The following is a 26,243-nucleotide window of genomic DNA, read 5'->3' on the forward strand; positions in this document are numbered from 1 at the left end:
TGCATAATTGCAAAATTGTGGAACTATTGTTTCTATATAGCATCTCTCAATGTATGGACCATGTATGTTGAATGAAATCTCCTAAGGATAATTCTACAATTGAATTTATCTTGATAAGCCATCTCTATTTGCAAAGCGAAGTATGAAGCTTTAAGGTCACTTCTTCTTGCCCTAAAGGCCACGCGAAGTAGTCCTTGAAGCCTCCTTGACCAAGAAACAAAGTCCTTTCGCATCATTCTCCTAGACTCCATTCTCCCCAAGGGATTAGGCACTGGTCTACTAATAGTTTGTCACTCAACATTTTTCTTCACCATTCCCTCTTCATGCTAGGTCTAGGCACGCAGGACCACCTAAGGCATCACTTTCCCGACAAAGTAACCATAGAAAAAGTTCAATCTCCTAGCCTCTACTGTGTTGGTGTGTCCTCAAGGTCCCCTCCAAATTTGAAGAAATTTCGTCGATGGGATTATGAGATATCCCAAGCCCTAACTCTGAGATCAAACTTTGCCTTGGTGTTCCCTAGGCTAGTACCTCATAGGATCAATTTGACACCTCCAAGTGAAAACTCTGGTTTTGATCCTTTCCCCTTCTTGTCTGGGTTAAGATCATCATTGGTTGCTAAACTCCCTCCCCTTAACCTAGGCTGGGTCCACTTGGTCCGTGTGGTCCAATACCTTTGAAAAGTTAATTCTTCAGGCACCACTTGGGAAACCAAGTTCAATAAGGATTTTAGGGATTGGGAAACTCCTTTGTAAGACACATTCCTTAAACCTAGCACTTAAATCCTTGCCTCCTCTCCCAGAAAGGTTTGTAGCTTGCTTGAAGAGCAAACAAGCTCCATTCTTAACCCCCTTCTAGGAAAATGATCGTTAAGGTCACTTCACATACGTTTGTTGATTCATCCTTCACATGTGACTTTCCATATACCGAGTCTCCTCCCATTGGTGAAAGTTCGTAAAGAGTAGGGAGTCTTAGCTAAGGTGATAGTGGGCTAAGTCTCCATTGTTGCACTTGAACTAGTGTGAAAATTCGGAAACCCGAATCCTATTGCAGCAACTGGAAATTATTCGCCTAATTGTTATTCTTAATTAACAACTTATTTATTGTTTCCTACAGCAAATACTAAATAACTCACACTACAACCTAGACAAATAAAATTATGGAAGAATAAACGTTGGAAGAAATGCTAGCACACACACAACTTTACACAATTATTTTTGGACCAATGTCCCCGGAGAAGACCAACTTGGGAAAACTGATGCAACAGTGAGGGTTTATTTTATTATGCAACATTGAAATCTGAGCACATCAGAAATCCCTACTACTATTTCTGATTTATTATCTCCTACTTGTTCTTTACATTAACAAGTTATTAATCATATAAACATCGAAATAAACACAATAGCAGAGTTCACAAATATACATATCAGCAACTGAAATAAATTAAGATAACAAAAGGGACACCATTATTTTTGGACAATCATCCCTGGAAAAACCCAATGCGAAAAAACTGGTGCAGCAAATATTAGGGTTTTATTATTATGTAGTTTTCTGAATACAACTATGGTACCAGAAATGGCTCACCCTTCAGAGATTTTCCTTGGCAGAAGCAATGTCACATGGTTTGGGTTTGAATTCGAATTCGCTTACAATTAAGTTCGATTCGAGTTCGAATTTTTCGATGAGGTTCGCCATTAGGTTCGTTCATGTATATAATTTTAAAAATATATATATATAATAATTAAAATTACATAAATCTTTTATATTCATTTATAATTAATATATATTTATAATTTTTATCATATACTATATCTATAAACTTATATTTTCCCATAAATATAAGTTATATTAATTTATAATATTTAAAATAACAATACCCTAATTTCGTTAATGTAATATAAGTTAAAATATATTAAAAATAATTCCTGTAAAAATATATAATTTTTAAATTATGTTAACTTATCTTTGCACATAGTAATTTTATAATTACGATATGGTAATATTTGAACTGTTTATAGCATTATTACTTATAAATTATAAATCTAACCTTGCGTATAATTTTATACATGTAACCTCATTTTAACATTTCAACTAAGTCTACCAAATCAGGACTTTCAAGAAAAGGTTTTTTTGTGAGTATTGACAAGAGAATCTGAAAACACTTTTTGAAACGTTATTGCCGTTACTTATTAATCATTCCGAACACCACTGTGCAAGTTCGGGATGTTTCCGCAATGAAATGTGCACAATCAGCGTTGTTGTCGTTGCTGCCAGAGATGGAAATCATTTGACCCGATCATTACACCCGTGTATTTGAAAATTCCAAACACACAAATAAACAAAGTCATCCCCCCTGCAAGAGACGAAGGTAATTTGCCCCGACACTTACACCCATTTATCTATCATTCGTTGTTATGTAACCTCAACGCAGCAGGAACTGAGATAAAGTCAAACCTTCTTGAACCTAAATGAACTTTAAGACTTTTTTAGAAATTCGCCGAATTTCGGACCTCAACATTTAGGTTCGACGAACCCTGTGACACTGGGCAGAAGTACCCTTTTCCGGAGACAGATATTCCGACTAATCGGCAACCGGATGATTGGCCCCACAGTAACTTCAGCTGTTCCTCAGCTGGACAGTGAAAGTTGCTCCAAGCTATCTTCTAGCATTGCGTCACCCTCCTACGGAGCTGCGTCAGCTAACCAACTCTCAGTCTGCCCCACGAAAATTCCACAACGCAGCCTCTTTAGCCCAGCGTCAGCTCTACAGCCCTCTACGCTGCTTGCGTCAACCTCTGCGGCTTCTGCATCAACCTCTTGTGTTGCCTCTGCATCAACCTTCCTAGGCTCTGCGCTGCCTCTCTGGCACTTTCTCTACGTCTCTGATATGTATTCTCGGCCTCTTGCCGAACTGCCCCTCGCTGCAACAGATCACTAACTCGATTTCTTAGCAAACCCTACCCCAGAAAATCAAATTGATTGATCAACTTGGTGTATCTCCCACTGACCCTCAAGCCTCCTCTTATACTTTTCATGTTGACGATTCAACGGCCGAGATTAAGTCCCTAATCAACGGCTACGATTAGATTTGGCTTGATCCTCATTATTTAGAACTTTCTCACCCATATTATATTAATACACATTAATATTTTAATTTTCCTAAGTTTAGACTTAGGGTCTCATTATTTTAATATCTCTCCATCCGAGTGGAATTTCCCCAAACGATTTACGGATCTTGGAGATCTCATGTGCCTTAGCCTCTCCACCAATTTTCATGGCTAGAGCACATCTGATGCTACCAAAAATCAATGCGTTGCCTCCTCCTGGTGTCTCTCTGCTTCTCTACTACGTATTTTGGGCCTGGAAAAGATACTCCAAACCAACTATCCTTGCCCCTCACTGCAATAGCCCACTATCGAAATTCTCCCAATAGCTCCTCTCCTCTGCTTCACAAAATCGAACTTCTGAACTCTCTCTGTATATTTTTCCAAGTGACCCTCAAGCCTCCTTAAATAATCTCCTCATTGACATTCAACGGCCCAAATTAGAAGTTAATCAATGGCTAAGATCATTTCTGCTTGATCCTCGTCTTCTTCTAGAAGTTACACCCACAATTTATATAAATACCCTTTAATTATTTTATTTTTAGACTTAGGTCCCCTTAAAAATAATTAATTATTTTAATAGAACTGTTTATGGGTGGAATTTCCCAAAACGCTTTATGGGTTCTTTAGAATACATGTGCCTAAGCCTCCCTGCAAAATTTGAGACGCACATCCGATGCTACCAAAAATCAACAATTTGGACAAGAAAAAGTTGGTTTTTGAATTTATTTACTCACTCATGTATATTGGGTTAGGTCGGCCCTAAGCACATGTTAAATTGGACAGGTCAGCCTCAACCCCAAGTGGACCCTCATGAAAGCCTATAAATAGAAGAGACCTCAAGCTCATTTGGACACATTGATCAAGCCATCTTCTCTTCTCTTATTATCTTGGTTCGCACAGGTTTGTCAAAGGAAAGTTCGCACAAGGGTCCAAAATCTCAGGCGTGAACCTCACAATGGTCTAGGGTTTTCTAATTCCTGGATGCTAGCACGGAACTGGGCATTTTAGTCCTTGGATGTTGGCACACAGTGGTCAAGACAGCGTCCAGAAATCCCTAGATGCTAGCACAGAGTGTTTATGGGAGCGTCCAGGAGGCTAGGGTTTCCGTTGCTCAGTTTGGTCCCCAGACACACGCAAAGTACGGTCCTAAGAGCATCCGGGCTGCCATAGACGCTCGCACATAAGCCTTATGAGAGCGTCCAGGGTTTGGGGCAGATTTGGGTATGTTTGGCCTTGGAGGCCCTCATCTAGTTCACTTGGTAGCGTCCATATCTCTTCCAAACGCAGTCTTCCAGTTTTGCAAAGAGCGTCCATGACTACGATATACGCTCGCACAGCTCCTCCTCCCTGCGTTCGAGACTCAAAGTTGAGATTTCAGTATTCCGAAGATTCTGCTCAGTGACAGCAGTGTTCAGCAGTATCCAGCAGTTGACTACATTCACTGACAGCACATTATAGCCATCAAAGTGAGGGCTTGGATTATACGCATGATTAGATCAATTTCATGGATGTCAGGGTTGTTTTGTTGCATAGATAAAGTTATGGATCATTGTACTCTCTTTTGCTGAATCATTTGGTAGCAATCTAAGAAGAAGAAGATTTGCAAGGGTTTTCCCCATAGTGAGTTTTGCCTTGGTCTCGGACCAATCCTGGTGTCTCTATGTGTGCATGTTTTTCTTCTATTTTTCATTTATGTTCCGTTGCATTGATGATGATGATGTTGTTCCTTCTATATAATTGCATATGCTGATGAATAATGGTGTAGATCTGAATAATGTAATGATGATATGGGGTGAACTTAATGTATTACTGAAGAAATGCAATTATCAAAGAAAAGAACAATGTAGCCCTATGAAAAATTAACATCAAACACTAGGACTCAGCTAATAATCAGACAATAAATTTCACCGTGGCTTTGGGGGTTTAAGCAGGAGGGAAAAAAACTCTTCTGATTAGCCGTGTCGAAAAACACACGTAATTTGAGGTTAAAAAACCTCCTAGGATGAAATTCGTCATCAAATTATAGGCTTACCTAGGTTGTTACATAGACTCATGGTTTTACTACGATCATTTACAATATATAACTTGTAGAATGGGCTGACCATGACACACGGACTATTGATATGTGATCTGATCCTCGTTGGAAAAGATGGTACTTCCACTTCCTTGGAACTTTGACAATTTGAGTGCAATAGGACCAGCATTATTTTTCCTCTTTGCATGAGCGGAGAAAGGAGGAGGTTCATTTACATTTGAAGGCTTGTCTCTCTCCATCATCCTCGTCTCCTCTTGAGTGAATCTAGCCAATAATTCATCAAAACTAGGAATCTCATCATTGTTGAGAATGGTGGTGTTAAACACATCCCATGCTCTTGAAAGACCTCCAAGTGCAATGAGAGTGAGATCCCTGTCAGCAATAACTTCTCCAATAGATAGTAGGTCATTCTTGATTTGTGTTATTCTCATAAAGTAGGATTGAATAGACTCCCATTTATCCATTTTGATGTCCTTCAACTTGTCCTTGAGAAAGAGGATTTGACTTGCATTGTTTACTTTGAACATCCCAACCAGCTTATCATACATCTCCTTAGATGTTCCCAAATCAGAAATATAAGCAACCAAATGCTTTTGAATGGAGTCTATGATAATTCTCTTAGCCTTGACCTCACCTTTCTATACTTTGTTTTTGCAGCAACAAGTGCATTTGAAGGAGGCTCCACCACTCTTCTTTGCACATAGTCCATGGCATCATGCTCTTCCAAAGTCAAGTCCAAAGTCATCTTCCATGCATGATAGTCAGATTTGTCCTTGAGCTTATCGTCAAAATTTGAAGTAAGATGTAGTAGCCACTGAGACCAGTCCGATAATCTTGTCTAACAGATCTCCCTTAGTGGTTGCTTTTCTCTCTCTTGCTTGGGCTTTGTCCTCACCTGTGCTTTGATACCATGTTAATTTTAGTTAACAATGGTATGTTCTATGTTGAGCACAATTACTTCAATGTCCTTTTAATAGCACAATGACAATTTCCAATTTAGTTTCCAATAGCAATCACATTAACCATAAATCGCATCGACAGTAACTATAGATAGAACATAAAATAAAATGCAAAAGACAAGCCAAGACAAGAGAACACTAGATTTGGCGGATGCCAAGGAAAAACCCCAAGATGACGGAAACTCTTTGATCAATTCTTTGTTGGAGTTTCTAAGTTTAACCCGTTAGAAATTCTTCCTGCACTATCTGGTTTATTTCTTCCTACTTGCTTAATTACTTAACAAGTTATTTACCATGTAAATACTGAAAATAAACACAAGTACAGTATCAACATCTACAAATCATCAACTGAAAGAACACAAGCACACAAGTGACACCGCTATTTTTGGACCAATGTCCCTGGAAAAACCCAATGCGAGAAAACCAGTGCAGCTATTCAGAGGGTTTTATTATTATGCAATTTTTAGAATACAACTAGGGTGCCAGAAATGGCTCACCCAACAGAGAATGCCCTCGGCAATAGTACCTCTCCTCGGAGACAAATATTTCGGCTGATTAATCACTGGATGAACGATCCCACAGCAACAATTGCAGCTTCCACTGCTCTGCATCACTCCGATAGGGACTGCGTCACCCTTCTCGGCTCACCAGCACCCAATCTGCCTCACAAAAACCTCCCAGTGCTGCCTCTTGGCCCTGCGTCAGCTCTGCTAGCCTCTGCGTCAACTTTTGGAGCCTCTGCATCAGCGCTTAGACCCTCTGTGTCACACACGCTGGCCTCTCCTGGCTCTGCGCAACTCCTAGCTACCTTTGCGTAGCACCTAGCTGCCTCTGCGTAGCACCTCTCCCGGCTCTACGTTATCTCTTTGGTACCAAGTCTGCCTCTCTACTATGTATTCACTGCCCCTAGTTGTTGATCATTGATTCTATCTCTCTTAGCAAACCCCGCTCTAGATAATAGAATGATTGATCACTCTGGTGTATTCTCCAACTGACCCTCAAGCCTCCTCTTATACTTTTCTCGTTGGTCCATCAACAGTCGGTCGAGATTAAATCTCTAATCAACGGCTAAGATTAGATTTGGCTTGATCCATGACTTACGAAAAATTCTAACCCAGTTTTACATTAATATCCATTAATATTTTATTTTTCCTAGGTTTAGACTTGGGAACTCCATTAAAAATATTAATTATTTTAATATCTCCCAAACCAGTTAGAATCTGCCCAAACTCTCATGTGCTTTAGTCTCCACCAATTTTCATGGCTAGAGCACCTCTGATGCTACCCCAAATGAACACTCCCTCTTAGCGAAGACTGTGCTCTAGTAATACTCCACACTCAGTATCACCCTGATTATCCAGCACTGGTCTCTGTGCTGATACTAGGCCTCCCTGCCCAACATCCTCTGCACTGCCGCATCTTGTATTGCTGCCCATGGCCCTGCCACTGCCACATCCGTATGGTAGCTCCCTCTGCATCTCTGCTACTGTTGGTCCATACTCCCAACACTGCATCCCCCTCTCATCATGTTGCATCGTGTTGCCCATAGCACTACCATTGCTAACTGTTGCACTGCAAATCAATTACCGAGAAGTAAGTAACTGATCCACCCAACTTTGACATCCCTGCCAGGCTAGAGACATTCTCGATGTTGAAGCCCCCTCTGCCGCTAACAAGTGCTCCCTCTACTAACCTCTATTCTGCTGCAACTATTGATTTGGGGTAGCATTGGATGTGTTCTAGCCACGAAATTTGGTGGAGAGGTTAGGGCACATAAGATCTCCAATACCCAGAAAGGGTTTGGGCAGATTCTAAACAGTTCAGGAGATATTAAAATAATTAATATTTTTAATGGAATCCCTCAGTCTAAACTTAGGGAAATTAAAATATTAATGTGGATTAATATAAAATTGTGTTAGAATGGTCCAAAAGACATGGATCAAGCCAAATCTAATCTTAGCCATTGATTAGGGACTTAATCTCGGTCGTTGATATGTCAATGAGAAAAGTATAAGAGGAGGCTTGAGGGTCACTTAGAGAATACACCAAAGTGATCAATCATTTTATTCTCTAGAGCGGGGTGTGCTAAGAGAGATAAAATTAGTGATCGGGAGTTGCAGTTGAGGAGCATTGAGTACAGAGAGACAGGAAGGCAGAGATAGTGCCGGGAGAGCAGCGCAGTAGCCGAGAAGAGTGACGCAGAGCTAGCCAGGGCTCATGTAGGGCCACGCAGAGGCAGCGGGGAGCTGTGCAGAACCTCAGGGAGGCCAACTTTGCTAACGCAAGGCCTCCCAAGGCTAACGTAGACCCATCCGGGGTGACATAGGGCCAACGCTGGGCAGAGAGGGGCTGACGCAATCCAAAGAGAGGCTGACGTTGGGGTTTCTGGGGCAGATTGGTGCTGAGGAGCTAACGGAAGGATTATTCGGGGTTTCAGCCAGGAGATTTGTCTCAAACTGAGAGGTATTACTACCAAGGAAATTCTTTGTTTGGTAGGCCAGTTTCGGCACCAGATTGTACTCTGATATTGCTTAATAAGAAAACCCTCAGATAGTTGAAGTGGTTTTCCCACATTGGGTTTTTCCGGGAACATTGGTCCAATAATAATGGTGTCATATGGTGTGATTGTTTCTGTTTCCTTTAGTTGTTGATCTATAATATGCTGAGCATGCACTAGTGTTTACTTTCAATATTTACATTGTAAATAACTTGTTAAGTAAAATAACAAGTAGGTAGGAATAAATCAGATAAAGTGCATGGAGGGTTTCTAACTAAGTAGACTTGGAAACTTCAACATAGTATCAGAGCGTGATTGCAGACCACAGTTGGACTAAGGAAATCAGCCGAGCGGAGCAATAGCAGCAGAAAACAGTTGTCCCGAGGTGACAAAAGTTGTTTCTAGCAGAGCAACAACAAGGAAGGGTGATGCAGTGCCTACGTCATCAAGGGTGAGCTGGGAAGAGGCAGCGTAGAGACAAGGCAAAGGGAGCCTCACGCAGAGCCACGCAAAAGCTGGGAAGGTTGACGCAGTTGACTGAGGAGGTCGGGTTGCTGGGACCGGGATTTCGCAGAGCCTAGGAGCTCTCACCTTCAAGTTGCTGGGGTTTAGAAGGCTATGTGAATATTGCAAAGTGGAGCTAGTGAGGTACTGTAGTCAAAACAGTACCTGACAGAGCAAGGCCAAGAGGAGGGAGTTGTTGCCGAGGGTTTCTAGCCGAGGAACCTGGATCAATGGTGCAGTTGCACAAGACGATCAAAGTAGGGGGCATCTCAATGGGGACAGAAGGATTTCTAGGAGGGAAATCGGGATTCAAAGGGAGCCTAGAAGAGAACTTCCAGACGGGAAGTAGAGGCTCGGAGAAGTCGAACAGAGAACTTCCAGGAGGGAAGTAGAAGAGCATCATGGCACTACACAACGTAAGAGACAAAGATAGACTGGAAGGAGCGTCAAACTTCGCAGTCTGGAAGGCCAAAATCTTATTCGTACTTTATAGAAATCGTGTCAAGAACTTTGACTTGAAGGTAATAGTGATCCTAGTCAACCCCAATGATAACTACAAGTACGAGGAGGCAATGGCGAGGGCTAAGAGCATCATCCTTGACGAGGTCAAGGATCATGTAGTACCACACATTTCCAAGAAGGAAACGGCATATGAGATGTGGGAGGCTCTCAAGAAATTGTACTAGCATATATTTGTGCAAAGAAGAATTCTGCTTGAGAATCAGTTGCGTATCATATGAATAAGGGAGAACCGATTGACACCTTCCTCCAAGGACTGAATGAGATCCGAGATTAGTTGACTGTTATAGAGGCCACGCCAGATCAGGAGTTAATGGTGAGGATCGCGCTGAATGTTGTCTCAAAAGACTAGGAGGTATTTGTCGAGAGTATACTAGGAAAAGGGACTCTCCCACCTTCAAATGAGATGTGGGCGGCACTTCACCAAGAAGAGATCAGACGGCAGTCGAAGACGGGTAGCAGCAGCAAGGGGACCAAAGTCAAACAAGAGGAGGAAGATGTTGCCTTAGCATCTGAGGGAAAGCAGGAAAAGCGGAAGAAGAAGGATCTCTCCAAAATCAAGTGCTTCCACTGTGGGGAGTTGGGTCATTATGCGACCCAATGTCCAAGGAAGAAGAGTAAGGGAGAGTCTTCCAAGACTAACACAGCGCTAGCAAGGGCAAAAAAGGAAGTGTTGACAGACGATGGTTGTGCCATGAGTGCACACGCACCACTTGAGCAAAAGTGGGGAGACATCAAGCTATAGTCAGGCAGACTATAGGTGATGAGGCGCAGGATCCTCGAGGTACCCAGCCTCTTGGATTAGACCTTGCTACGAGAGCCCCGAAGAGGAGTAGCAGGACCGGATGAGTCGGGTAGAGATGGATGCGGATGGAGCGACAGATAGAGCTACAATGCAAGAGTCCCGAGACAGTGCGAGGCTAGTAAGCTACAACAATGCAAGAGGCAAAGGAGTGTTGCACAAGTGCAGGATGGCACAGAGAGGTGTGCAACGGTGCGAGATGCAAGGAGTTGTTGCAGCAGCGCAGAGGTCAGAAAGGGAGCACTTGTCAGTGACATAAGGAGCTTCAGCATCAGGAGGGTCTCTAGCCCAACAGGGAGGTTAAAGTTGGGAGATAAGTTACTTACTTCTCAGTAACTGAGTTGCAGTGCAGAAGTGGGCAGCACGATGCAACATGATGGGAGGAGGTGCAGTGAGGATGCAGTGCTGGGAGAGAGGACCAGCGACAGCACGGATGCAGAGGGAGCTATCGTACAGATGCAGCAGTGGCAGTGGCAGAACCATGGGCAGCAGTACAAGATACAACAGTGCAAAGGATGGTGGGCAGCAGACCTAGCATCAGCAGAGGGACCGATGCCATATGATCAGAATAATACTCAGTAAGTAGTATTGCTAGAGCACAATCCTCGCTAAAAGGGAGTATTGATTTGGGGTAGCATCGGATGTGCTCTAGCCACGAAATTTGGTGGAAAGGTTGGGGTACATGAAATCTCCAATACCCAAAAAGAGGATGCGCAGATTCTAAACGTTTCAGGAGATATTAAAATAATCAATATTTTTAATGGAGTCCCTAAGTCTAAACTTAGGGAAATTAAAATATTAATGTGGATTAATATAAAACTGTGTTAGAATGGTCCAAAAGACATGGATCAAGCTAGATCTAATATTAGCCGTTGATTAGGGACTTAATCTCAGTCATTGATATGTCAATGAGAAAAGTATAGGAGGAGGCTTGAGGGTCACTTGGAGAATACACCAGAGTGATCGGTCATTCTATTCTCTAGAGCGGGGTTTGCTAAGAGAGATAGAATTAGTGATCGGGAGTTGCAGCTAAGTGGCATTGAGTACAACGAGACAAAAGGCAGTGATAGTGCCGAGAGAGCAGCGCAGTAGCCGGGAAGAGTGACGCAAAGCCATCCAGGGCTCACGCAGGGCCACGCAGAGGGAGTTGGGAGTTGCGCAGAGCCTCAAAGAGGCCAGCTTTGCTGACGCAGAGGGCCAGAGGGCTGATGCAGGGCCTCCTAAGGCTGACGCAGACCCATCCGGGGTGACGCATGGTCAGCATTGGGCAGAGAGGGGCTGACGCAGTCCAAAGAGAGGCTGACGCTGGGGTTTCTGGGGCAGATTGGTGCTAAGGAGTTGCCAGAAGGATTATCCGGGGTTTCAGCCAGCAGATTTGTCTCAAACTGAGAGGTATTACTACCAAGGAAATTCTCTGTTGGGTAGGCCAATTTCAGCACCCGGACTGTACTCTGATATTGCTTAATAAGAAAACCCTCAGATAGCTGCACTAGTTTTCCCACATTAGGTTTTTCCAAGGACATTGGTCCAAAAATAATGGTATCATATGGTGTGATTGTTTCTGTTTTCTTTAGTTGTTGATCTGTAATATGTTGAGCATGCACTAGTGTTTATTTTCAGTATTTACATTGTAAATAACTTGTTAAGTAAAATAACAAGTAGGTAGGAATAAATCAGATAAAGTGCATGGAGAATTTCTAACTAAGTAGACTTAGAAACTTCAACAACAACAACTCCCTGAATCTCGCACTATTGCACACCTGTCTGTGCCATCCTACATCGGTGCAACGTTCCCGTGCCTCTCGCACTGTTGCAGCCTGCTAGCCTTGCGATGTCCCAAGACTCCTGCACTGTAGCACTCTTTGCCACTCCATCTACATCCGTCTCCACCGACATCCGCCAGTCCTGCAACTCTTCTTCGAGTCTCTCGTAGCAAGGTATAATCCAAGAGGTTGGGTACCTCAAGGATCCTACCCCTCATCCACTGTACTCTGTCTAACTACAGTTCGGTGTCTCCCCACTTCTTCTCAAGTGGCACATGAGCACTCATGGAACAATCGTCATCCTCCTCGACTTCTTTCTCCGCCTTCACTGGCGCTGCCTTCGATTCTGAAGCCTCTCCCTTACTCTTCTTCCTAGGACACTGGTTCACAAAATGACCCAGTTCCCCACAATGGAAGCACTTGACCTTGGAGAGGTCCTTCTTCTTCCTCTTCCCCTGCTTTCCCGCAGATGCTAGAGCCGCATCCTCTTCTTCCTCCTCCTTGATTCTGACCCCTTTGCCGCTATTCCCCGCCTTGGTCACCCATCTGATCTCTTCTTGACAAAGAGCTGCCCACAATTCCTCCCAATCTGGAAGGCTCATCCTACCCAGTATGCTCTACACAAATACCTCCCAATCCTTTGAGACTGCGTTCAATGCGGTCCTCATCATCAATTCCTGATCCGGTGTGGCCCCTATGGAAGTTGGTCACAGATCTCCTTCAATCGACTGAGGAAGACATTTATCTACTCTCCCTTCTGCATCTGGTATGACCGCAGTTGATTTTCAAGTAACATCTTCCTTTGCACAGAAGTATGCTAGTAAAATTTCTTCAGGGCATCCCACATCTCATTTGTCGTGTCCTTCTTGGCAATATGCAGCACCACATGATCCTTGACCCCAACAAGGATGATGCACATCGCCCTGTCCATTGCCTCCTCGTACTTCTCATTTTCAGAAGGGTCAACTAGGATCGCTATTGTTTTCAAGGTGAGGTCCTTGATACGATATCTGTCTAGAATGGACAAGATCCTGGCCTTCCAAACCACAAAGTTGGATGCTCTGCCAAGCCTATCATGATCTCTCAGCCCATTCACGGCCATCTCGCTACTCTTCTTTCGACTCCTCCGAGTCTCTCAACTTCCCATCTAGAAGTTCTTGGTTCGACTCCCTCTAAATCTCGATTTCCCTTTTGGAAATCCTTCTACCAACGTCAAGTTGCCCCACTCCGATCGTCTGACACTGATCAGGATTCAGCAACTCCCTCTACCTTGGTCTTGCTCTGTTAGGTATTGTTTTGACCACAGTACCCCACCAGCTTTGCTCCGCAAACTACCCATAGCCTCCTATGCCCCAGCAACTGAAGGATTGATCCACTTAGCTCTGCGCAATCCCGACACCGGCAAATCAGCTCCTCCAGCCACTGCATCATCCCTCCTGGGCTCTGCGTGAGCCTGATTCTGCCTCCCTTAGCCTCTACGCTGCCTTTCTCTAGCCTAGAATGATGACGCAATCTCTCTGCGTCACTCCTTCCTCTGTCGCCTTTTGCACAGATCAACTCTGTTTTTGCTACTACTTCTCTGCTAGATGGTGTCTTCAGTTATTCTATGATCTACAACCACGCTCTGATACCATGTTGGAATTTCTAAGTTTAACCCGTTAGAAATTCTTCTTGCACTATCTGGTTTATTTCTTACTACTTGTTTAATTACTTAACAAGTTATTTACCATGTAAATACTGAAAATAATCACAAGTACAGTATCAACATCTACAGATCATCAACTGAAAGAAAACAAGCACACAAGTGACACCGTTATTTTTGGACCAATGTCCCTGGAAAAACCCAATGCGGGAAAACCGATGTAGCTATTCAGAGGGTTTTATTATTATGCAGTTTTTAGAATACAACTAGGGTGCCAGAAATGGCTCACCCAATAAAGAATGCCCTTGGCAGTAGTACCTCTCGTCGGAGATAGATATTATGGTTGATTAATGACTGGATGAATGATCCCACAGCAACAATTGCATCTTACACTGCTCTGCGTCACTTTGATAGGGACTGTGTCACCCTTCCCGTCTCACCAGCACCCATTCTGCCCCACGAAAACCTTCTAGCACTGCCTCTTGGCCCTACATCAACTCTGCTAGCCTCTGCCAACTTCTGGAGCCTCTGCATCAACCCTTAGACCCTTCGCGTCACACACGCTGGCCTCTCCTGGCTCTGCACAGCACCTAGCTGCCTCTACGTAGCACCTAGCTGCCTCTGCATCAACCTCTCTCGGCTCTGCGTTGTCTCTCTAGTACCAACTTTTCTTCTCTGCTATGTATTCACTGCCCCTCGCCGCTGATCATTGATTCTATCTCTCTTAGTAAACCCCGCTCTAGAGAGTATAATGACTTATCACTCTGGTGTATTCTCCAACTGACCCTCAAGCCTCCTCTTATACTTTTCTTGTTGGTCCATCAACAGCTGAGATTAAATCTCTAATCAATGGCTAAGATTAGATTTGGCTTGATCCATGACTTTTGGAACATTCTAACCCAGTTTTATATTAATACCCATTAATATTTTATTTTTCCTAAGTTTAGACTTAAGAACTCCATTAAAAATATTAATTATTTTAATATCTCCCAAACCGGTTAGAATCTACCCAAACCATTTCTGGATTTTGGAGATCTCATGTGCTTTAGCCTCTCCACCAATTTTCATGGCTAGAGCACATCCAATGCTACCCCAAATCAACATTCTTCTTATTATTATATCAAACGTTCAGCAAAGAGAGAGAGTACAAAAAGTCAAAGTTGACTTTCCAAATCAAGGCCAAAATAGCCCTATTAAAACCACAGTGAAATTCAGCCCTAACCAAAAAGTCAATGCTGGTCAAAGTAGCAGCAAAATGTCCTTAAAGCAGCTCAGTGATTCCTAGTCAAACATGGCCTAAACAAGAGGTCAAAGTCAACCCAAAACAGTCCCAAAGTCAACAGTCAAACTTGGTCAAACTCTGTCCTGAAGTCTGCAGTCAACCTGCAATTTATCTCTGCAGTCAAAGTGCTCAGAACACCTCGGTTTCTATGCCAAAGAGTGCGGCCTACCCAAACAGAAAACTGCCCAAAAGATCGAACTCAAAATCTGCCTGGAAAGTCAAAGTCAACATTGGTCAAACTGCAGGAAAGACTGAAATTTTCGGCCCTGTAATTCTGTCTGAAATTCATCCTCCTTGCCACACATGTGAGAGAAAGAATATGCCCAATAGTTGTACGAACCAATGAGAGAAGGAGAGAGAAGAATGTGTGAGTGATGATGATGCCAAATGAGGTGAGAGGTCACTTATATTTATACAAGTCATTGAGGGTGAAGTGACATGTCTCTTAGGTTTCATGAGCCTACATGATGATGTGGTTGACCTTGACAATTTACACGTGTGGGCATAAATTCAAAAATGCAATTTCTGCTTATCCAAATTTGATGATCTTTAGATCAATTTTGGTCTTCTCAAAAAGAGGAATTCAATGTAGTCATCTCCATCAAATGAGTTGTCTAAAGTGGAATTCGCCCTAGTTGCCAATTTTAACAGAAGCTGATATAAAATATGAAAAATATACAACCACCATAGCTCATTTTCATATTTGTGGAGTTACACAGGCAAGCCTTCAAATGCCCTAGAAATGTGTTGTATATCCTCACCTCTACAAACAAAAAATTAGTTTAAAAATATTTTACAAATGGGGCTTCATTCATTCATGAGATCAAGAAGTGAGATAGAAATACCCTCATCAACCAATGTAGAAAAACCACCAAATCTTTGGGAACATAACCGATAGTAGCACCAAAATATTGTCCCCCAAACCTGCAAAGTGATGAAGCCATGAAACACAAGTGCAACCCAAGGGGGCATCAAAAAACTGTTGATTTCGGGTGGCATCGGATGTGCTCTAGCCACAAAATTTGGTGGAGAGGTTGGGGCACATGAGATCTCCAATACCCGGAAAGGGTTTGGGCAGATTGTAAACAGTTCAGGAGATATTAAAATAATTAATACTTTTAATGGAGTCCCTAAGTCTAAACTTAGTGAAAATAAAATATTAATGTGTATTAATATGAAACTGTGTTAGAATGGTCCAAAAAACATGGATCAACCTAGATCTAATCTTAGCTGTTGATTAGGGACTTAATCTCAGTCGTTGATATGTCAACGAGAAAAGTATAAGACGAGGCTTGAGGGTCACTTGGAGAACACACCAGAGTGATCAGTCATTCTATTCTCTAGAGCGGGGTTTGCTAAGAGAGTAGAATTAGTGATCGGGAGTTGCAGCTGAGGGGCATTGACTACAGAGAGACAGAGAGACGGAGATAGTGTCGGAAGAGCAGCAAGTAGCCAGAGAGAGTGACGCAGTGGCCACCAGGGCTCACGCAAGGCCACGCAAAGGCACAGCCGGGAGCTACGCAGAGCCTTAGAGAGGCCAGCGTTGCTGATGCAAAGGGCCAGAAGGCTGACGCAGACCCATCCGAGGTGACGCAGGGCCAACGCTAGGCAGAGAGGGGCTAATGCAGTCCAAAAAGTGCAGATGCTGGGGTTTCTGGGGCAGATTGGAGCTAAGGAGTTGCCGGAAGGATTATCCATGGTTTCGGCCAGGAGAGTTGTCTCAAACTGAGAGGTTTTACTACCAAGGAAATTCTCTATTGGGTAGGCCAGTTTTGACACCCAGATTGTACTCTGATATTGCTTAATAAGAAAACCCTCAGATAGTTGCACTAGTTTTCCCACATTGGGTTTTTCCGGGGACATTGGTCCAAAAATAATGGTGTCATATGGTGTGATTGTTTCTGTTTCTTTCAATTGTTGATCTGTAATATGTTGAGCATGCACTAGTGTTTATTTTCAATATTTACATTGTAAATAACTTGTTAAGTAACGGAACAAGTAAGTAGGAATAAATCAGATAAAGTGCATGGAGGGTTTCTAACTAAGTAGACTTAGAAACTTCAACAAAAAATTTCCCATTGTCACCATAACAACCCTTCCTCTCTCTTTAGGCCAATTCTCCTTCTACATAACAAGTGATCATTAAGTGAAGTGTAAGATGAATTTTAGGAATAACCGGGATGGTGGACCAAGACCAATGCCAATCCAGTGGGTAATAAAATTAACAATCTACAAATATGAGGGTTTGAATACTATAAAAAGAACATAACTAGTCCCTAAATTGATGTGCTTTAAGTAGTCCTCAAATTGATATGTTATAACTTAGCCTATAAATGATACTTACCTACTTATGTGAAAATTCTACATTTCACATAGTTACTCAAAGAAAGCATTGTGTTGGTTTTATAGTGCTTTGCCTAGATATTTGAATGTGCAAGAAGTTGACTAGGTGATCCATGTAGTAACAAGAAAATTATTATACAAAGATATATGGGTATATCTTATAGATTAGTCTAACAATTCTTTAGAAAAGAAAAAGAAAAACAGGATTGCAGCATCTCATATTTGATGAAGAAAGGGTAACAAGGTTTGGTCTTCAAAATGACATGATCTTTGTAAATGATGAAATCAAAGAAATAAAATTATTTTTTGCATGGCTTCCTGCATGGGTTTCATGAGCAAGAGGTTTATTTGTTAGTGGCTCCCATTAAGAGCCTTAGGATTTATTATTTAGTCAAAGAGTCAATGTCATGTATGAAGAAGCTCCTATTCAGCCTATGTTTAATGTATACAAGTCTATAGAAATGTCAAGAAGCCTTCCAAATGACAAGAACAATCCTCTTCGTCATGTCAACCTGCAAAATGAATAAAAGGCAGTCATGTCGGCTCAAGTAAGGAGACACAACGGTCCACTGTCATGTCGGCTTATATACAAGGCTAACCACTATATATAGGCATGCAAAGAATCCACATTACAGGGAGAACATGAACTCGGATCCTCTAAAATCTCGGACAAATACAGTGGCTCAGAAATCTCGGATGAGTACAGTAGTTTAGTGTTGCGGAGGGAGAAGGATCTTTGTGTTTTTCGGTGATGTCTCACAGTCTTAATGAGCACTCTCTCGGCATACTAAGATGCAATCCCAGTCTTGGCATATGTGTGATACACTCTTGGCATAATTAATGATGGAGAAAATACAATAATAGTCTCGAAATACCTATGATGAAGAAGACCTCAGTGCAGGAACAAAAACAGAGTCTCGGCATAGTTGTGATGATCCCACAGTAACACAGTTTGTCTCGACATCCACTCAAAACGCAGTGATGATCTCAGCATAATGATAATCATGTTGAGGACATAGTGACAAGGTCATGATCTAGATGTACATCTCGGTGCAACTCTCATACATATGGAGACCTTGTTGACATCGTGATGATCTCAGTGAGAGTGCAGCAATGATCTAGATGAAGGTGCAGAAATGGTACAACTGTAATGCAATAATGATGACCTCCGTGAAGCAGCAGTGATGAAGATGATCTCAGCAGTGACAAAGAAGAGGATTGGTGTCTTGGTCTTGGAGTGGCCTAATAGGACAAGGGTCATGGTCATGGTATTCGTCAATTGGAATCTCCATAAGAAGAATTTTGTGCGGTTTTTCTCTCAAAGAGTGAGACGTTTTGGCCCTAGCAGAAAGCCAACATCTTGTGTCCTTATCTCTTTTGTTTTGGTAGCTATTTGATGATCTAAGAAGACACACTCTAATATTAAAGATTGTGCTAATAAGAAAAATTAAAAATACCTCACAAATAGTTATCATGTCAAGAAGAATCTTATTAACCTTGATTGCCCTAGATTCTTCAACATGGTATCAAAGCTAAGGTGTTGAAGTCAAAGGAAGGGCAGCAAAGAGACATTCAAGGATCAAGCTTCAAGAAGGATATCAAAGCAGGTTGAAGGATATCAAAGAAAAGGGATCAAGATCTACATTTAAGGATCAAGCCCTAGATCAAAGAAGCAGTCTACAACAGCAAGATCTTTTGTCTCCATAGTCATCATCAAAAGGCCACCAAGACTCTCATCAAGATGTCTACAAAGCAATATAGCTCAAAGGACCTCAATGACAAAGATCACATCATCTTGGAAAACAATAAAACCCTAGAAGCAATCTTGATCTACACTACAAAAGAAGGCAAAGCATATTGAAGGAAAGAAGGCATTGTCATCTTCAAGGTTATAAAAACAAGCAAGGAGCATCTCCTTGCCCTAGAAGAAGATCATCCGAAGAAGCAGCAAATCATCCTCATTAAAGGGAGCAACCTTTTTCTATTGAAGAAAGGCCTTTTCATTGAAAAGAAGATCATCCAAGAAGAAGCTCTAATACATCTTCTTCAACCATCATCAAAGTGATCAAGTAGAAGAGTTCATCTTCACTTGTCAAGTAAGTACTTTTCATTCTTTAATCAATTTGGTAAAATGACTTCGTAGTTGCAAGGAGATCTATAAGTTGGATGGGTCATCAAAGGTCCTTGCATGGAATAAGGAGGATTGTCATAATCCTCATAGATAAGAGAAGTCAGTGAACATATCAAGGTCTCCTTTAAATTCATGGGAGGGAACTCTTAAGGCCCTCTCCTCCCTTTGTAGCAAGAAAGGAGACATAAAAGAGATATATGAAATGCTAGAAGATATACTCTCTGAAATACAATGAAGAAGGTCATATCACTTAGCCCTGATTGAAGGTATCAAAGAATGAAGGAGTATCTTCATGAGATCTCAATTGGGAGATCTGGGAGAGATGACCAGAAGATAATCATCATTAACTAATAATCAAGGTAACAAATGTCCATGAACAAGACGGTTACCTCATTCGACAACTTGTGTTCTCTATGCTAGATAGAAAAGGACAAGTTGTAGGCAAAAGTGTTGAAGGTTAAAGAACTCAAACATTTGCGTAAACGAAAGGGAAGTTTGGTCCTCAAATAAGACAAAACAGTGCTATGGAAATATTATGAAAAGAAATCTCATATCACCAGAAAGATGGAGGAAGCTGAAGAAAAGAGCCAAGGAAACAGGGAGTAACAGATCTCTACTATGATCAAGATGGTATCCCTCACAAAAGGGTCCTATCATAAGCTCCTAAATCTTTTAGATATGACCATGATAATAAGATGCATCGTGGCATCATGGAAGCATGAAAAACAAGAGCTCGTGACATCACCATGGGAATCATGAAGGACAAAATCCATGGTAGTCAAACATGAAGGATATAGCTCTTGGGAACCTCATTGGACATTGCAGGAAAGGAAGAAGTCATCCAAGACAAGGCTCATCATACATCAAGTCAAAAAGGAAACATTTTCCAGATGGGGATATGCAAGATCCTCAAGATTCTTTGAAGGAATCCTCATCAAAGGGTTCACTAATCTAGAGAGGAAGCAAGTGTTTCATCAGGAAATCCAACTTATGGAATTCATGAGATGATGGTATGATGACATGAGAAATGAAGCAGATCAAGGGATTGAAGATCTTTTGAAGATCTTTTCAAGCAAGGAAGCTGTTGGAAGAAGCCTAGTTGACCTAAAGGTAAAATGAGGTATGTATGCTTGTATTTAATATTATAAAGTTATGTCTTATGGTTGCAGGTAACATGGATCACTACTTTTATCTTGAGAAGCATGAGCAAGGGAAAAGGATCTCCTCCTCTAAAAGGATGTAGGAAGGGATAAATCACACTAGATGAAATCAACATAATATGTCCTCATCTGAAGTATGAGGTGGTTGACTACAATTAAGAAACTTTGATTATAAGCTCCTGGGAATGGAATGTGTAAGGAAGGAAGAGATCGTAAGATATGCAACCATGATGAAGGCAATCAACATCCAAAGGACCAAGAAGATTTAACTAAAAAATCTCCCAGAAAGATATGAAGACTCTGATGGAAGTCTGAAAAAGATGGAGACCCTTGACAATGGATATCTTTGGGAGATGTGTCAAAATGTATGCAGGATGTTGATAACTACACGAAGATGTCATGATGAAGAGCCATCTCGTAAGGTACTATTTGATTTAATGTTATGTTTTGATTTCTTGAATAATATTTGGATGAGTTCATGCAGGGCTACTGGGACAAGAGTTGTAAGTACAAGTATAACCAGCATTCATGTGGTGGATGGAAATCCCTGAAAGAAACATGATGAGGAAGAAGTAGCCATATGACGAATGTTCCAAATATGTATCAAGAAGGCCACTTTCCATGAAGAGAGGAATCACATGACGAACCAAGAAGGAAAGTGATTGATAGCTAATGCCCTACAAGGAAGAAGCTCGATTAAATTTCATGACATCAAGGAAAGAAATTGATCAAGCAGCTGAAGGACCCATGAAGAAGAAGTTGTTGATGAAAAAGAGAGTCCCTTGTTAAGAGGGAGCTCTGACAAGTCCCTGATCAAGACCGAGCCTGGATTGGGTCACCCCTAATTAAGGAGTGGCAGTTGTGTTGTTCTATTTCATGTGTCATGCACTAGACCAAGACTAACAGTAAGTCTTAGTGAAGGCCATGAAGAGAAATGTAGACACATGATGGATGTATCCTCCTAGTTATGAGAGGGAGAGATAGACACAACATTCTTGTCTTCATTTGGGAAGAAAGAATGGAGGATTGGAGAATCATCTAGCATCTGATGCTCTTTGAGGATGTGTAGGGCATCCAAGATAAGAGCAAGCAAGAGGACCGATATTCTTCGAGGGCTAGGAACCCAAGACAAGAATAGTCTTAGAAGGTCATACTCAGTGAACACCCGGGTGGGTATGTACCTTGAGAGACAATGATGAAGGTGTCTATAGTCATTGGTCTTGTCGGCATTGTAGCTTATGGTCTCATGGAGAGATGGATTTGTTAGTCAAGGCCTTCCACTATGACAATGTTGGTTGATATGATGCTATACAGATGGGATTATCAATCCGATTCTTCTTATGAGAAATTCTTCAGATTGAGAATGACCAAGTACCATTATGAATACCTCGCTAGTTAAGAGGGAGTGTTGAAGAAAGAGTAACTAGGTTTGGTCTTCATAATGACATGATCTTTGTAAATGATGAAATAAAAGAAATAAAATTATTTTTGTATGCCTTGCTGCATGGGTTTCATGAGCAAGAGGTTTATTTGTTAGTGGCTCCCATTGAAAGCCTTAGGATTTATTATTAAGTCAAAAAGTCAATGTCATGTATGAAGAAGCTCTTCTTGAGCCTATGTTTAATGTATACAAGTCTACAGAAATGTCAAGAAGCCCTCCAAATGACAAGCACAATCCTCTTTGTCATGTCGGCTTGCAAAATGAATAAAGGACAATCATGGCGGCTCAAGTAAGGAGACACAACGGTTCACTGTCATGTCGGCTTATATACAAGGCTAAACACTATATCTAGGCATGCAAAGAATCTGCATTACAGGCAGAACAAGAACTCCGATCCTCTGAAATCTCGGACAAGTACAGTGGCTCAGAAATCTTGGATGAGTACAATAGTTCAGTGTTGCAGAGGGAGAAGGATCTCTTTGTTTTTCAGTGATGTCTCAGAGTCTTAATGAGCACTATCTCGGCATACTAAGATGCAGTCCCAGTCACGGCATATATGTGATAAATATCTTTCAGTATTACACTCTCGACATAATTAATGATGGAGAAAATACAATAACAGTCTCAGCATACCTATGATGAAGAAGACCTCGGTGCAGGAACAAAAACAGAGTCTCGGCATAGTTGTGATGATCCCACAGTAACACATTATGTCTCGACATCCACTCTAAACGCAGTGATGATCTCGGCATAATGATAATCATGATGAGGACATAGTGACAAGGTCATGATCTAGATGTAGATCTCGGTGCAACTCTCATACATATAGAGACCTCGTTGACATGGTGATGATCTCAGTGAGAGTGCAGCAATGATCTAGGTGAAGGTACAACAATGGTACAACTGTAATGCAATAATGATGACCTCGGTGAAGCAGCAGTGATGAAGATGATCTCAGCAGTGACAAAGAAGAGGATTGGTGTCTTGTTCTTGGAGTGGCCTAATAGGTCAAGGGTCATGCTCGTGGTATTCGTCAATTGGAATCTCTATAAGAAGAATTTTGTGCGGGTTTTCCTCTCAAAGAGTGAGAGGTTTTGGCCATGGCAGAAAGCCAACATCTTGTGTCCTTGTCTCTTTTGTTTTGGTAGCTATTTGATGATCTAAGAAGACACACTCTAATATTAAAGATTGTGCTAATAAGAAAAATTAAAAACACCTCACAAATAGTTATCATGTCAAGAAGAATCTTATTAACCTTGATTGCCCTAGATTCTTCAACAATAATGAGAGCAAACAGCTATCCAAACAATGGCAAATTTTACTTGGGGAATTGCAACATAAAGAAAAAAATAAATGCCCATGAAACCAGTTGGTCAATTTCTTTGACCGTCATTCTTAGTAACTACCAAATTCCAATTAACTTTGTAAAGTAACCCCTCAAGTGACCATAGGAAATTTATGATGCCACATATTAATCTCTACAGCAATACTTGCAATCCCTAGAAACAAAAGGCCCTACTTACAAATTGCAAATTTGCAAGATGTAAATTAGATAAAGCATATAATTTATATATTTTCATGGAAGGAATGTGCACGTTAGACAATCCATGTGTGCGTTTCATCAAAAAGCCACAATGCTGAAGCAAAACAAGCCAAATGAATGACTAAGAGAAAAAGGCATTTTCTCATGAATAAACTTTGATTTGAAACATGTAAATCAGCTAACATCCAAATGGTAGTATACATAATATAGGACAAAAAAGAGGAAAGTTTTGGAACATGGTGAAAGTGAAGCAAAACAAGCCAAATGAATGACTAAGAGAAAAAGGCATTTTCTCATGAATAAACTTTGATTTGAAACATGTAAATCAGCTAACATCCAAATGGTAGTATACATAATATAGGACAAAAAAGAGGAAAGTTTTGGAACATGGTGAAAGTGATACCATGTTTTAATACAGAGTGTTCTCAAGGAGGCTCATATTGACGACAGATTTCAAGAGAACAATTTTTTTGACATAGTCTAGTTAAAAGCATACACTCTTTCTTCTGAAAGCAATAGATTATCAATACAATTTTTTTTTCTATGAACCATTTTATTGGCAATAACTTAAAAATGAACATTGAAAATTGTCTACCTTGGCTTCTATAAAATATTCCGAATGGCCATTCCTAGCCTTTCGCTCGACATTCTCAAGCTTCTTTGTGTATAGATTCACAGGATCTATCTTTGCACAACAAAGACAAAAGGAGCCTTCTCTCTGGGGCTGTGTTTGACACAGATGATTATGTTTCAAGTGCACAATCTTTTTATACAGCTTTTCCGCATCTTGCTGACACAAACATAACATCAGATAGATATTGTCATTTTCATAAATATTATAATATATGCATGTATCTCTTGACATAAAGTATATAATATATAGCAGTCAGCAATTCATAAGCATGAATCTATGAATAAGATGATTAAATCATTTTCTAATTGGAGGATCAAGGATTAGATCCATATGCTCACAATTAAATATTGCATATATATCCAAAAAAGTTAGTCAACACTGATCCCTAGATAACCATATACTGTCTCAAATACTTTATCACTAAAAACTAAAGGTAATTTATCTATGTCACATTGGTTTTCACGACAAGGGAACGATGGGACCAGGGGTATGTGTCCCCGAAACAGCTAGGGCACACCCCCAAATTTTTCAAGGGACAACAGGTTGGGGATCGCAATAATACATATATAGGGGAGTAGTGAGAGATATTATGCAAAACATAAATATTTACGTTTTGCATAATATAGAGGGTGGGGATGTGGGAAGATATTATGCATAATATGTAGGCAGAGGGGGGGAATGGTATTATGCAAGGAGGGGAGATATCATGCCAAACATAAAATATAAATATTTATGTTTGCATAATAGCTCCCCCTCACCAATAGATAGATAGACAGACTATTAAAAATTTAGAATTCACCATAAACAACATTTGTAGTGGCTTGTAAACCTAACAGGGTATATACCATATAGTATTATGAAAAACGCTTACTCCTGTCAGTTCTAAAAATGCTTGGGAAATTTAAAAAGGAGCCAAGTGACTTTCCATAATTGCCCCTAGTCATGAGCAAAATGCAGTTTAGTTTTAAGAAACTTAAGCATAACTATTTTCAATTCGCAATAAGGTCCATGAATTGTTTACAAGACAAAGAACTGTCGATATACGATGATTATGTTAACACATAAAAAACATTCCCTTCTCAATAGACTCTGCAAATTTTGAAAGCTGTGTTGGAAACCACTATAAAACACTGTAAAGAGATTAGATTCATATTTCAATTGAAAAGGTGACTGAATAGGAATTTATTCAAACATTTAGTACTCAATCCAAGTCACTACTATCTGATTGTTTTCACAACGCTTGAGGTTGGAATGATGGAATAACTGAATTTGAATGGACCCAAAAACCCATGTAGAACATGTAAAAGTTGAGATCACCACAAAAAAGAAAAGAACAAGAACAATAACCACAAGGATCAGCCATTTGAAATGTTTCAGTTGCTGGTTTTTTTGACATGGACACATTGCTTGCTGTAATGTTTTTTCTGAAAAGACAATAGTTAAAACACTAGAAACCCAAATTGAAACCTGTTGACCATAGCAGTACACCCCCTTTTCTTCGCAAAAGGGATAGAGCTTAATCGACATGTCTGTGCCATTCAACTATCATCATCAGCCCGATCATGTTATGTTGTAAACCCAGTGTGCATGTGTAAATTGTAAATAATCTTAGCAAATCTGAGTCATGTATATAAATTGCCTAGGCAAACCTAATTTTCTAGTGATAATCTACGTTCCGAAAGGTTTTTTGTCTCATCGATCCATGATCGGTAGAGTTTTCCTTCAGCCTAACCCCAAAGCCGGAATGGATTTTGTCATTAGAATTTTAGGGGAATCCTAGTGTGCTTCGAGTTTATGTAAAAGTAATTGGAAATAATTCTAACTATTTGGTTAGATTATTACAAATTGCTTGATCTGCTAGATTAAAGTTGTGTCGCAAAA

General features: G+C 40.9%; 1 protein-coding gene across 1 annotated transcript in view; it reads right to left on the bottom strand.

Moving 5' to 3' along the window:
* The window catches only part of LOC149241784 (hyperosmolality-gated Ca2+ permeable channel 2.3-like), a 387,638-nt gene that overhangs the window by 198,495 nt on the left and 162,900 nt on the right, over positions 1-26,243 (bottom strand). The window contains 1 exon segment of the mRNA XM_089374051.1: positions 24,324-24,518. Coding sequence (XP_089230177.1) covers positions 24,324-24,518 — 195 coding nt within the window.

The sequence above is a fragment of the Pinus tabuliformis genome, chromosome 8 (genome assembly GCF_031772625.1).
Source record: "Pinus tabuliformis cultivar Carrire ecotype Pingquan chromosome 8, CPIR1, whole genome shotgun sequence".
Taxonomy (NCBI): Eukaryota; Viridiplantae; Streptophyta; class Pinopsida; order Pinales; family Pinaceae; genus Pinus; species Pinus tabuliformis.